This window comes from Pezoporus wallicus, unplaced genomic scaffold, assembly GCF_028554395.1.
Source record: "Pezoporus wallicus isolate ANWC-B61680 ecotype Strahan unplaced genomic scaffold, APGP_CSIRO_Pwel_v1 contig_8234, whole genome shotgun sequence".
NCBI classification, from domain to species: domain Eukaryota; kingdom Metazoa; phylum Chordata; class Aves; order Psittaciformes; family Psittacidae; genus Pezoporus; species Pezoporus wallicus.
Genome location: NW_026637703.1, coordinates 554,186 through 567,185, shown reverse-complemented (window position 1 = coordinate 567,185; position 13,000 = coordinate 554,186). Strand labels below are relative to the sequence as shown.

The 13,000-nt window shown below is 50.3% G+C and overlaps 1 protein-coding gene across 17 annotated transcripts in view; it reads right to left on the bottom strand.

Moving 5' to 3' along the window:
• The window catches only part of EHMT1 (euchromatic histone lysine methyltransferase 1), a 114,924-nt gene that overhangs the window by 51,618 nt on the left and 50,306 nt on the right, over positions 1-13,000 (bottom strand). For all 17 annotated transcript variants that reach the window (XM_057407364.1, XM_057407368.1, XM_057407369.1 and 14 more), the window contains one exon: positions 8,187-8,274. In XM_057407364.1, coding sequence (XP_057263347.1) covers positions 8,187-8,274 — 88 coding nt within the window. Of the gene's footprint in view, positions 1-8,186; positions 8,275-13,000 lie in introns of those variants that run through there.

Here is a 13,000-nt window from a genome sequence, read left to right as displayed (position 1 = left end):
TGCTTGCTATATATATCTATGTAAATCCATTTAGATTGCTCACTCACCTACCTGGCTTGCCTGGATCCTCAGTGAAAAGTGGGGTGTGTGCCTCAGTTGCAAGCAGCGCACTCATTCTCACTTGCCTCAGCTGCAGATGTGGCCATTTATTCCCAAGTATGGATTTCTCAAGGTAAATATTACCTTGTGCTTTTCCAGTAACTACACTTCCTGGACCATCTGTCAACCCCCTGCACATCAAACAAAACACTGCCCAATCTTGCATTCAGATCTCAGGCAAAGCCCTTCGCAATGCCAGACTGGACTTTGGTGGCTCAGACACAGCTCAGCAGCCAAGCGGCTCTGCCACTACACAGCACACCCCAAGGAGGAACTCCCTGGCAATGCCAGCTCTCCTGGCACGGTTATCCAGTGGCTCTTCTCCTGGGGTGAAGCAGCACAGGAGCAGGATTCATGGTGTCATCTCAGAGGCAACAGCCAGAGTAAACAGGGGGAAGCGTGTGAAGTGCAATTCTAGACTATAGGAACGACAGGAGTCAAACGCAGCAAGAATTTTGCAGGCTCAAAGCTCACACCCAGATAACACAGGAGTGCCCATGCAAAAATGGTTTTTCCCGCACTCCTTCCAAACACTTCCATGCTCCCCTCATCAATGAGTTTGTCCCATCTGAGGTTTCAGACCTGACCTGAAGAAAACCCAACTATGAACGCTGTGTACTTAGAATGGTTTGGGTTAGAAAGGACCTTAAGATCATCTAGTTCCGTCTGTGTACTTGCAGAAGGGTTTCCAACATGACAAACCAGCAGCTCCCCAGGCAGGCAACCAGGAGTGATAACAATTCACTGCCACGCTCAGTGAAACGATTAAATCAACCCGCTGTTAGGGATCCCTTGTGTTGTTTCCCTTCCAGAGGCCACACAGCTATGAAGAGCACCACAAATCCCACCAGAAAAAGCCCTGTCAAAGCAGGTAGGACTGATTACAACCAGCTTGAATCAAAGCAGTTTTCATGTACGGTACTCAGAAAGGCCCAGAGTCAAAGTGGAGGACAGCTCTGCAAGCCAGAGCAGCATACTGCTGTCAGCATCTCATTTCGTTCCACTCCTGAAGCCCAAACATGCCAGGAAAACAATACCCTGAATGTCTCTGCTGACCTGGCAAAACCTGATGCAAGGCTCAAGTGTGAAGCAGAACCAGGATCCTGGATGCCAGGATGTCAAGTCCAGCATACCTGGGCTGACTGTTCAAATCCAAGCTCAGCAGGGCTCTGCTGTATGCCCAAGCACAAGCAGCTCAATGCAAACAGCAAGGAGGAGAAGCAGCGCTGTCACCAGAGCAGCCTGTGACTGCCTCTCACATGGACTTTGGTGGCTCAGAGCCTCTAAAAACAGCTCCAAAACTTCCCCAAAGAGTTCCGAAACCTCCTGAAAGAGCTCACTAGTGCCCACTGGAGCACACACTGGGGGCAGAGGCAGAAAGCCACCCCTCCAGCAGGCAGTAACTAAGTGGTTCTCCAAGCACGATCCAAAGTCATCACCTCCATCTGCTGCCCTCTCACACCACCCAGACCACCTTCTGTGTACTGAAAGCTCTGATAAGCCACACAAGGGTTTGTTTTGGAGAGCAATGACTCCTGGAGGAGATAAAGCGCTGGGTTTTCACTGTTATTTAGCTACTTGAAAAGTCCTGAGCAGAAGGAGCCATTCTTTCAATCCTCGTTTCTCTTTCTGCATTTGGTGTCTTTAAAAGCCTCTGCTGTTGCCATTTAAACAATTATTTCAGCTAAGTCAGTGCCAGAATAAAACAACAAATGAGCTCCCTGACTACAGATGGAGGTTTCCAGTGCTCAGCACCAGGCCCCTGTCCGAATTCAGTCTTCAATCTGTGTTGATTTAAACACTGCACACTCCCACCAGTGCGGTCAAATGACTTCAGTGGCTGACTATTAGATAAAGAGAATAAGCAGAGGGCACGAATTGCTTTACCTGCCATGAAGGCAACCAAAACAAGGTGCATTACAGCACTGCCCTAAGGGGAAGAGTAACTGTGTTAGTCCAGACAAATCTGGGAAGCCGAAATGAAAATCCCACGTACAGTTCCCACACACACTCTTCTGAAGTGCACAAAGCACAGTGGGGCTGTGGAAGCACCATCAATCTCTTATGAACTGGCACCAGACCCCCAGATCCACATGATTAGAGGTCTGCCTAAATAAAGATATGAAATTTCATAGTCCCTAAAGTGGCACAGAACTGGAGACCTTGACAGCAGTCATCAGGGGATGGGTTTGATCTAACAGGATGGTGCACCCACTCTGCGCTGTTGTAGAGGGCTGCTCAGGTTGCCAGTCAAAAGGAGGTCCAAGGGCTTCCACCTCCATAGAATCACAGCCTGATTTGTGTTGGAAAGGACCTTGAAGCTCATCCAGCTCCAACCCCTGCCACAGGCAGGGACACCTTCCACTGGAGCAGCTTGCTCCAAGCCCCTGTGTCCAACCTGGCCTTGAACACTGCCAGGGATGGGGCAGCCACAGCTTCTCTGGGCACCCTGTGCCAGCGCCTCAGCACCCTCACAGGGAAGAGCTTCTGCCTTAAATCTAATCTGAACTTTTCCTGTTTCAGTTTGAACTCATTCCCCCTTGTCCTATCACTACAGTTGTGATGAAGAGTCCTTCTCCAGCACCTTTGTAGGCCCCCTTCAAATACATCCCATTAAAGATACCCCCACAAAGAACTAGTTTAGATCAGGAGCTACGTTACTTAATAACATGTGGTAGCCCAAGTAAAGGAGTCTGGGTTTTACAACCAAAATCCTTAGTCTGGTAACAGCAGAACAGGAGCTGCTCGCCCAGGCTAGGCTATTGCTCCTCTTGACGTGATGCTCTGCCTGTAACACATGCTCCATCCCTGTGGAATGGGACAGATCTGCAAGCCTGACCACGTTCAACAAGTCTTAGGCACATGAAGTGCAGGTTCACAACCAGTGCTGAACAGACACAACTCAACAGATATTTACACTTTTGCTGAAATACGGCCTACAGATGGAGACAGGAACACGAACGAGAGGCAGCAGGAACCTCCCAATGAAGAAATACTGACTACAACAGCCTACAGAAGCTCTTCAACCTCACCAGACAGACAAAGCTTCCTGCCATGACCTCCTCATCTCCCCTTCTTCATGATTAAACAAGATGAATCACTGCAAACCTGCCAAGATCTTCATTTCAAAGACACTCACAGCAGTGAGTTCTCTTCTGGTCAACAGCTTTTCTGCTCTTGTGCTGCAAATGCAAGTGAGTAAAAACTGAAATCATTTCTCCAGAACTTTACAACTTGACAGCATTCCTTCCTTCCAAGCAGACCAGAACTCCCTCTCCTCAGTATTCGCTTCTTTCCAACTCACTCACTGTTCTTTAATCTACAACCATTCATTCCTTAACTACAACAACATGAAAGGTAGATAGAGCCTGTGCCCATGGAAGTGTAACTTTTTTACTAGAAGCATCTCAGCATTTTCAGAGCTCCCTTATGCATCCATCCCCTACACCACATGCAGCAGGAAAACCTTGTCACATTGCCCACAGTGCTGCCTGCATCCCAATCCAAGCATTTGGGATTAATCTGGGATGGGTAACTTGCCCAAGAGATTTATGTTTTGTTATGGTGCCTGTCTTCATATCTGAAATTCACAGAATCATCAAGTTGCTTGGATTGGAAGGGACCGTAAAGCTCATTCAATTCCAATGTCACAGGCAGGGACACCTTCCATTAGAGCAGGTTGCTCCAAGCCCAGACCATCCTGGCCTTGGCATCCTACCTGGATATCAAGATGAAAGAAACTTCACTAAAGGTTTATCTCTTAGAAGCTGGCTACATTTTAGTAACACAAGGAATTTAAGACTCAGGAAATGCTGCAGCTCCACTGTCAGTGAGACTCCACATGGCAAAGGATTATCAGTAATGTATTCAAACCACTTCTCAGAATTAACAGCTCACTGGAGTGATGCAGAGTTTCCAGCCCTTCCACCCTTCCCCAGGCTCAAGCAGACCCTGTGCACGAGTTTCAGACTTCAGCTTTCTTCTCAGTATCAGTACCAATCTCAGTATCTTCTCAGTATCACAGTCATTCAAAATTGACTTAAAATCCCCATGAAGGGAACAAAGTCATACAAAAGTAAGGGAGAAGCCAAGTCAGACAGGATGAGGCCACCTCACTCAAACTCCAGGGTGCCCTTAAGCCACCACTGCAACCAAGATGACAGCTCAGATAAGCACAGTCTGACTTCAGGCACCTGTCTTTGGCTAAGCGACCCCCTGCCTGGACATGCCTACCATGTGCAAGCAGAAACGAGCTGGACCAGCTCAGTCAGAATGATAACTTCAAAAAAAACCCCTAAATTAGGCAAAATGAAACCCACCTCTGCTCTGCCAGCCCAGACTCCCGCAATGAGGGCTCCTCTCCACTGCTTCCAGCTCTTCCAGCAGAGCCAGGCCTCGCTCTGGTCCTGCCCTGGAGCTGGCCAGAGCTGGTTCAGCCTGCCAAAGCCTGCCTGTAGGCAGAACCCCTCTAGCAGACGTGCCACAGTCTCACCAGCCATCCCTGCTGCAGCCAAAGGGAACCCAATCACCGCTGCAGAGACCGAAGGGGACGAGCAACCACTTTCAATGCGCAGGCCACCAGCTGGATGAGCCCAAAACTCTCTCTTACTTTGAGAATGCAGTGGAAACAAAGTCTGAAATACAGATTTTTAAGTTCAGATCTCACTGAGGAGTGAGATAAAGAATAATATGCAAGCATTACAAGCCTTATACTCCAGGCCAAACTGCAATCATCACTGGGTCTGAGGGGAAAAGAACAAGAAGACAAACAGAAAGAAAAAGAATATCCTAGAAGCAAAGACACTACTAAAACATGGAACTTTCCTATGTTTTCCTGAACAGCTTGGTGCTGAGCACTGGTAGAGACGAGACAACCTGAAAGAGACAAGCAACCAGCGCTTGCAGGGTATGTTCTCTGTCCCCAGCAATTTCCTGTGTCTCCAGCACAGGGTCATGAGTCTTCGGCTGCTGCAAGAGAAACATCCACCTCTGAACTAATCAAAGACTGAGCTTGTGTAGAAGTATATGAAGTGCAGTACAAGTACTGCAGACATTTCCATATATCACACTTCACAGGTGTTTCACCTTAAGCACTTTGCAGATCATCTTTTAGAACACCACAGATACCCCTGGCTTTTCATTCAATAACCAACTGTCCTGCTGGATCAACTCTGACAAGGGAGAAATGCACCTGGTTTGCAACCACTGTGTTACAGCAGTGCCCTCCCCTTCTCCTCAAAGTAAAAAAAATCATAAATATTCAAAGGAGAGAGGAGCCCAGCTGACATTAAAAGGATGCTGAAGAGATGGGGGCTGACTAGGGAGAACTGGTGGCTGGAGATCCTGCACCCATTGGGAAGGAAAGCAGCACCTCTACCACTGAAGCCAAAAAGTGGAGCATTTTGAAGTCAGGAGATGAAGAGAACCATGCTTTCAGGGCAAAGTTCCTCTCTGGGGTGTGCCCAGCTCTGGGGCAACAGCACAAGAGGGACGTGGAGCTGCTGGAGCAAGTCCAGAGGAGGCCATGGAGATGCTGCGAGGGCTGGAGCAGCTCTGCTCTGGAGCCAGGCTGAGAGAGCTGGGCTGGGGCAGCCTGGAGAAGAGAAGGCTCCTGAAGGGGAGACCTGAGAGCAGCTCCAGTGCCTAAAGGGGCTGCAGGAAACCTGGAGAGGGGCTTGGGACAAGGGCCTGTAGGGACAGGCCAAGGGGAATGGCTTTAACCTGCCCGAGGGGAGACTGAGATGAGCTCTTAGGCAGAAGCTCTTCCCTGTGAGGGTGCTGAGGCGCTGGCACAGGGTGCCCAGAGAAGCTGTGGCTGCCCCATCCCTGGCAGTGTTCAAGGCCAGGTTGGACACAGGGGCTTGGAGCAAGCTGCTCTAGTGGAAGGTGTCCCTGCCCGTGGCAGGGGTTGGAGCTGGAGGAGCTTTAAGGACCCTTTTAATACAAACCAGGCTGGGATTCTCTGTGACTGATGATCTCTTTTTCCACTGTCCCCTTTTTAAATCCATGAAGGCAGATGATATTCATCCAAGAGCCTGCCCTGTATTTCCAAAACACAAACACCAGTGCTCCCAGTGCCCTGGAGCTGTCACCCTGGGGCAGTGTCACCCTAGGGCAGTGTCACCCTAGGGCAGTGTCACCCTGGGGCTGTGTCACCGCTACCCTTCTCCTGTCAAGAGTCAAAACAGGAAAACTAAAATAATAAAAAAGAACAACTTCTGCTGTGAATGCTCAGTACTGAGACTGCAGAGGTCAGATAAATGGGATTCAGCATCTCTCTGGTGGGCTGGCTCACATGAATACTGATGGTGACTCAAAGCAGTTTAACAGCCTGAGTGATATTAATTTGTTCCTTTGCCATGGGATCAGGTCCACAGGGCTACAGCACAGCAACGAGGCCCCGAGCCCATCTGTGACCATGGGATGCTCCAGCTCTGGAGCTGCCCAGCTCCAAGAACGCTTCTGCTGCCGCAGCCTCCCTGAAGCAGGGGACATGAACACTGGGTGCACATCTGGGCGCACATCTGGATGCACATCTAAAACACCTAAGCATCATTTTGCCCTGTCTGGTCTCCTGGCTGCCAGTTTCAGCAATCACAGCTGGGTAACAAAGGCCAGTGAAGAACAATGCATAGTGCACAACCACCACACAAACCATTGTCTTTTACACACGTGGTGTGCTCAGGAAGACAAGGCTAACATCTGAATGTTACCATAGGAATGGAGACCACACAGTTCCCATTGTAGCACCCTTCTTTCCTCGGTAGCAAACTGGATAATAAGCTGAAGTGGTTGGAATCCAAGCACCTTGTGAAGCCTCAATACTCTTCCTGCGCAGGGAGGGTTCTCAGCTTCCCTTTCATACACAGCACCTGCTTTCAGTCCAAGGCACTCAAGACATACAAGGTGCAGAAACGTCTCTCTCTCCACCCTCCTCCTGGTTTTTTACCTTCACAGACTCTTGACACTTACCTTAAGACCAACCAAGAGCTAAATAAACACCTTTATAGTCCTGAGCCAAGCAAGGATCAAGTGAGAGTCTCCTCCCAGAGCAACGTGACCTCCCACTGGCACCTCAGACTTGGGCTCCCAGAGCAGAGGTCTGGTGCATGCATGTGTCAGCAGCAGCACTCACGTGCTCCCAGTTAATATACAGGCACCATGGCCTGGCCACATCTGAGGCAGCATTCAGTATTTAGTCTGTTCTGAGCTTTACTAACTAAAGAAATGGCAAAACATTACGCTGGAGAGAAGAGAAAGGAAGAGCAATGCTGTGCTACACACATCTGAATTAAGTCCAAAATTGTGTTGTTAGCTAAGACAAGGTATTCTGATGGGGCCAGTTCAGTGCTTTTCTAATGCTCTATTATGGAAAAGAGAACAAAAATACACCAAATCCCTGCAGAGCTATCACAAGTAACTAGTCAAGGAATAATAGAGCCATGGAAAGAAAGGAGGGGGCTGCAGAGATAAAGTGTGGTGGGTTTTTCTTTTCCCTAATCCCATTGACACATTTATTAAGCCCTCGGATTTGTGTGCATGCAACTCCCAGCCAGCCACACAGGAAAGACTTCGCCAAGTTAACATGTGCTGCATCCTGCAAATGAAAAGCAAGAAGAAACAATGCAGCAGCCATGAAGCATCCCACAACAGCACAAAGTGTAGAGGGCCCTAACCCCACCAACCACCCTGCAGCCATCAGTGCCTGGTCTGGAGCAAGAAAAACCCAGGGGAAAACAGAAAGTTCACTTGACTAGAGGGAGGAAAAGGGCCAGGTCATCATGTGGCAGGATCAGAGTTCAGTTCAAAGCAGTCATTCACAGGAGGTTCAAAGTAACTCCTTTGTGCTTCACAGCCACACCAAAGCAGAAGTGACAATCAGCGATCAGTCATTAAGGTGGGTGGCGATGGAAGGACTGAAAAGCCAATTTGCCATCTCCTGGGGAAGAGCCCTGCTCAGATAAACACAGAACTGTTTGGGGCAGCACACCCAAGGGACAAAGCCCATCTCCTCGCCCCCAGTTTTGTTCCCATCACACGCCAGCCTCACCAGGAAGGTCTGGCCCTCGACCGAGGCAGGTGCTCACCTTCCTCTTTGTTGTTGGTGATATCTTTCAGCAGCTCAGTCTTCATGCAGGCGTCTTTCCTTGGCTCTGCCTTACTCAGCACTGTTCGCTAGGGATGGGGAAGGGGGAGGGAAAGAAATGGGAAAGAAAGATCATGGTTTAGCTCAATGTTCATACACAAGCTGCATTGAAAAGAAGAGACGACCATGGACACATCCTGTTTACATCAGGGCAAACCTCGTTCTCCTAAGTAACGGCTACAAGGAAACTGCCACCAAGGCACAGGTCACAGACATGAACTGGCAGCTCATCCCCATGAGGAGCAGAGGGGCTTCGTGCTGCACCCGGGCCAGGACCTCGCAGCTCAGTGTGGTTCAGATGCAGACAGATTCTCTATGTGTTTGGGAATCCAGCTGAGTCTGGCTGTGCAGGCATGGACTGAAATGGTCATGAAAGGCACAACAGAATCCCAGCCTGGTTTGTATTGGAAGGGACCTTAAAGCTCTTCCAGTCCCAACCCCCTACCATGGATAGTGACACCTTCCACTAGAGCAGCTTGCTCCAAGCCCATCCAACCTGGCCTTGAACACTTAATCATCCCAAGGAGGTGATCCTTACTCCCCAAAAACTTCTTAGGTTTTAGGTGCGGGGAGGCTGATCTATCAAACTTGTCACTCCACATCATTTAGCAACACTTACAGCCCATGGATGCTTTCAGTGTTTAGTTTTGGGGTTCTTTCCTAGTTCATTCAAACATAACTTACAGACTGCAAACCCTCAGCAAGCTCCAGCTCATCATTCATAACACTCATATAAATTAAAGCTAATGAGCTCTTGTTTTAATTCTACAGAAAGGAATTCAGGTTTTTTCCCCTCTTTTTTTGTTATTTTCTTGTAAAAACAACCCACCTGCTCAACTCCTGCCTTTCACACACCTGAAGTCATGCTGCTAGGTAAGGTTTGCAGCTTTAAAACCCTCTTTTTTGACACGTCAAGACAAAAGAGCTACCAAAACCAAAGGAAAAAGGTATTAAACCCCCCCAAACACACATAGAAGGGGTCCTTTGACACAGTGCTCAGAGGACAAGCTAGTCTGAAAGGTGAAGATGGTGAGTGTAGAGGTGCTGTGCCCTGAGGCCAGGCTGGGCAAAAGGCAAACTGCACACTGCCAGTGTGGCAGGAGAAGAATGAGCCCAGGTCAAGCCAAGTGCTGCAGGCCCGCACAGAGCAGATGGTGCCCGCAGCCCTGCAAATCACAAGGTTTAAAGCACACTAAGTGATAAAGAAAGGGAAAGAAAACAACCTGCCCATCTCCTATAAGCAAGCAAAAAGAGATAAGACTCACACATGAAGCCCAGTGTATCAGCTCCAAAACCAGCCCCAGCAGCAGCTCGCCCTTCCCCACATGTTTGTCTGCATCTAGCAGGAGGGATGAGCTTTGATGTTGGCATTGCTATAACCAGCCACCCTCTCATCTGTGTTTCCTTGTCAGCTCAGCTGCAATACTAAGTACTGGCAAGTGCTGCAGTGTGGGGTCTTCCTCCACCCTGATTTTGGCAGCCCCCAGCTCCATGCAAGGCAAGGACAGCTCATCCAGAACCACATCCACATCTGGCTCACCCAGGACCATATCCCTGCCCCTCGGTGCCAGCAGCACCCCTCTATCATGCACCGAACATAGCAACACACAGCTGATGGAAGAAGGATGTGGCTGGGCACAGGGTCTCCACCGCCTGCTAAGGGCACCTTCAAGGACTGCTCCTCTAGCAAGGAGGAAGGTGGTTGTACATGGCTCCTGCCCTAGGCACAAGCAAACTGCAAACAGGCAAGTCTAGATGCTCCTAGCAAGAGGGAACTTATGCCCTGAGCTCACCAGCTTCAGACACAGACCAAAACTCAAACTGCAAGCATCTGAAACCCCAGCCGACCAGACATCCTCAAACAAAACATACCTGCAGCAGTGTCCAACAGCTTCCACCCAGGAATGATCATGAAAACACAGCCCAGAGTTTGAACACAGATAAGCTTCTTTTTATATATATTTGCTAAGCCAATAATATATATCCTTGCTGCAAACATTTGCTTGTAAAGCCTATCCCTTGTCTAGCCAGACTTCCTGTAAGCTGGGAATAACTTCATTTTCCTCATGGACTCACCCTGCTGCAAGACTAACGCAAAGAGACCTGCAGAGAGATGGGGCTCAAGCACAGCCCCATGGCTCCTACCCATGGGCACCCAGGCCCCTGCCACACGCAGCAGCAGCAAATGAAGGCCCCCAACCTATAAAGGGACCAGGGTGTTTTCCCAGCCTTTGCTGCAACAAAGAAAGGTTTTGCTATTCCTGCTGTTAAATTGACTCATTCTGGAAGCCCCGGGACTTGCAGCAGGTCACTGGAGCCATCTGATTCTATGTCTGCCTTTATTTCATCAGCAGTAACCCCACTCCACAAACCATCCACATTCTCCCCTCCTCAGAGGCGTTGCTGTTGCTCAGCCCATGATGCCTGAAGAAAAGCCACTGCTGGCACCCATCAGATCTCAGCAGACAACGACCACCCTCCCTCCTCACTGCACTGAGCAGGAGCTCCAGGCTGCCCCGGGGCCCGCCCCAGCAGCAGGAGCTCTCAAAGCCATGAAACCATCCCCTTTAGTCCTGGGAGAGTAGGTGGGTGCCAAGGCAAGGCCAACCCAATGGCACCCAATGGGCTCTCCTGTTCCTAGCTCACGGACACATCTCTCGCTAGCAGCGGCGGCGCCTTTACAACCTCCATGCCTTGCTCTGCAACAGACAAACAACTCAGCATCAAGGTAGAACATCAAATAAGAATTACAAATAAAAAGCCAGCTGGGAAGGTTGAAGCGTTTTGATCCAAAGGAAGCTACAGGAAGCCCCTGTGAAGCGCTCGAAGCCTCTTCCACCCAGGCCAGCCTTTGCCCTCCTTGCTCCATCACTGCTCCCAGCACCAGGGGCACCCACCACCACGGGCAGCGCTGCCATTCATCCCCACCAACCCACGGCTCCACCCAGCCAACTCAGCAGCAACTTCACGGCATTGTCAATACCTCCATTTGGGGGATGGGGGGGGGGGGGGGGGGGGGGGGGGTGTTGGGGTTTGGGGTGGGTTTTCCCTCCCTGAAATCAGAGCGAGCTGCCCTGGCTGCTCCCACTCCCCATGCCCCGGCCGTCGCTCGGATTGCCAGGGAAATCCTATACCCACCCTCCCGCCGGGAATGCCGGCTCCTGCAGCAGCCCCAACAAAGCCAACTGCCAAGCACACGCTGCTTCACAATAAAAGTCTCACTCTCGCCATTTCTTTTTCCCTTTCTTCCTTCCCCCCTTTCCTGCAGCCGTCCGCCTCCATTCCCTCGTCCGCCTCCATTCCCTCGTCTGCCTCCATTCCCTCCCCAACCCCAGACTGATTATTAACCTTCGTGGCTGGAGAGCCTCCATCAGGAATAGACACCACCAGCAACGAAGCTTTAGCACCCCCCAACCCTTTCATTTTTAGGTTTTGAGGGGAAGAAAAGACTTATTGCACCTTAGGAAGGACCCATTCTGGCTTTAAAAGCAACGAGGATCCAAGCAGAGGAGCTTGTGCTGGTTCAGTTTTAGCTCTGTTTACACGAAAACAGGCTTCCTCTCCTCCGCGAGGTCTTTGGAGGGGATGGAGGACAGGTCAGACCAGCCAAGGCAAGGCTCTGCAGTTTCCAAACGCAACCAGAAGCTACAGTGGTGCCTTTAAAACAAAAAGAGCCCACCAAAGGAAAAAAAAAGAAAAAGAACAAAGCTGGGAAACAGAGCGAGCTTTCTCAGCCTCCTCCTTGCCATTTTCATCGTCATCCAGGTGCCCTTCGCAAGGATCCAAACAGGTTTTATAGGCAAAGACAACGCATGCACAGCAGAACTCCAACGTATCACAGCTTACCAAGCCCAAGAGACCAGTGCGTTGCCCCATGAAGCAGAGCTCTCTCCAGGCAGCGCAGGAAGAGCGGAGGTTGATGTGCAAAGATGTCTGCCTTCACCAGGGTCTTTTTATTCTTTGGTCTTAAAACTCACCCGTTGGGGAAGCCGGGGCTGTGCAGCAGCGCTGTGCTGATCGTGCAGCCACAGCAGGTTGAGCTGGCAGGGCTGGGAGCAGGAGGACCCCTCTGAAAGGCTGCTCACTCCCACCCAGGGCACCAACACATCCCCCTGCACACCAGTGGGATGGATGGGACCGATGCTGCCCGGCCCATGAAAGGCTTCAGCCTGGAGCTGGACACAACCAGGCACTGCAGCACTGGGGTATGTACCCCAACACCAGCCCCCCAGCAAAGCTCCCACCAGCCCTGCAGCAGGGCAGGATCCCACCTTCCACGCAAGGTTTGCAAGGCAAGGTGAGAGGCAAAGCCCTCAGACAACGATGCAACCCCAGCACCAGCAGATTCCTACTGATTTCTTTCCTCTTCTAAAGCAAAATAAGTAACACAACCCAAACCAACTTGCTCATAATAACCTCTGCCTTAATTGAAGACAAACATTCGGAGTTAATTATATAGGAAGTAACGCCTAAGAAAATGCTTGTAGAAGGAGTGTTCCTTGGGCAGGCACGTGCAGGCTGCCCACTTCAGATCTCGGCTCTGCTTGGGTCCTGTAGTGCATGGGCAAGGCCTGGGATCACTGCTCATGGCGATGCTGACCACGGGCCTGTCACTGGATGCAGCAGAAGCATTTGATCTGGAGAAGGAAGGAAACAGCCACCAGCACACCTGGCCTACAATGCAGTCACCAGCCTCAAAGCTCCCTTTTTTCCTTTAGGTTAAGGTCACTTCCCTATAAACCCCCTGCAATCATG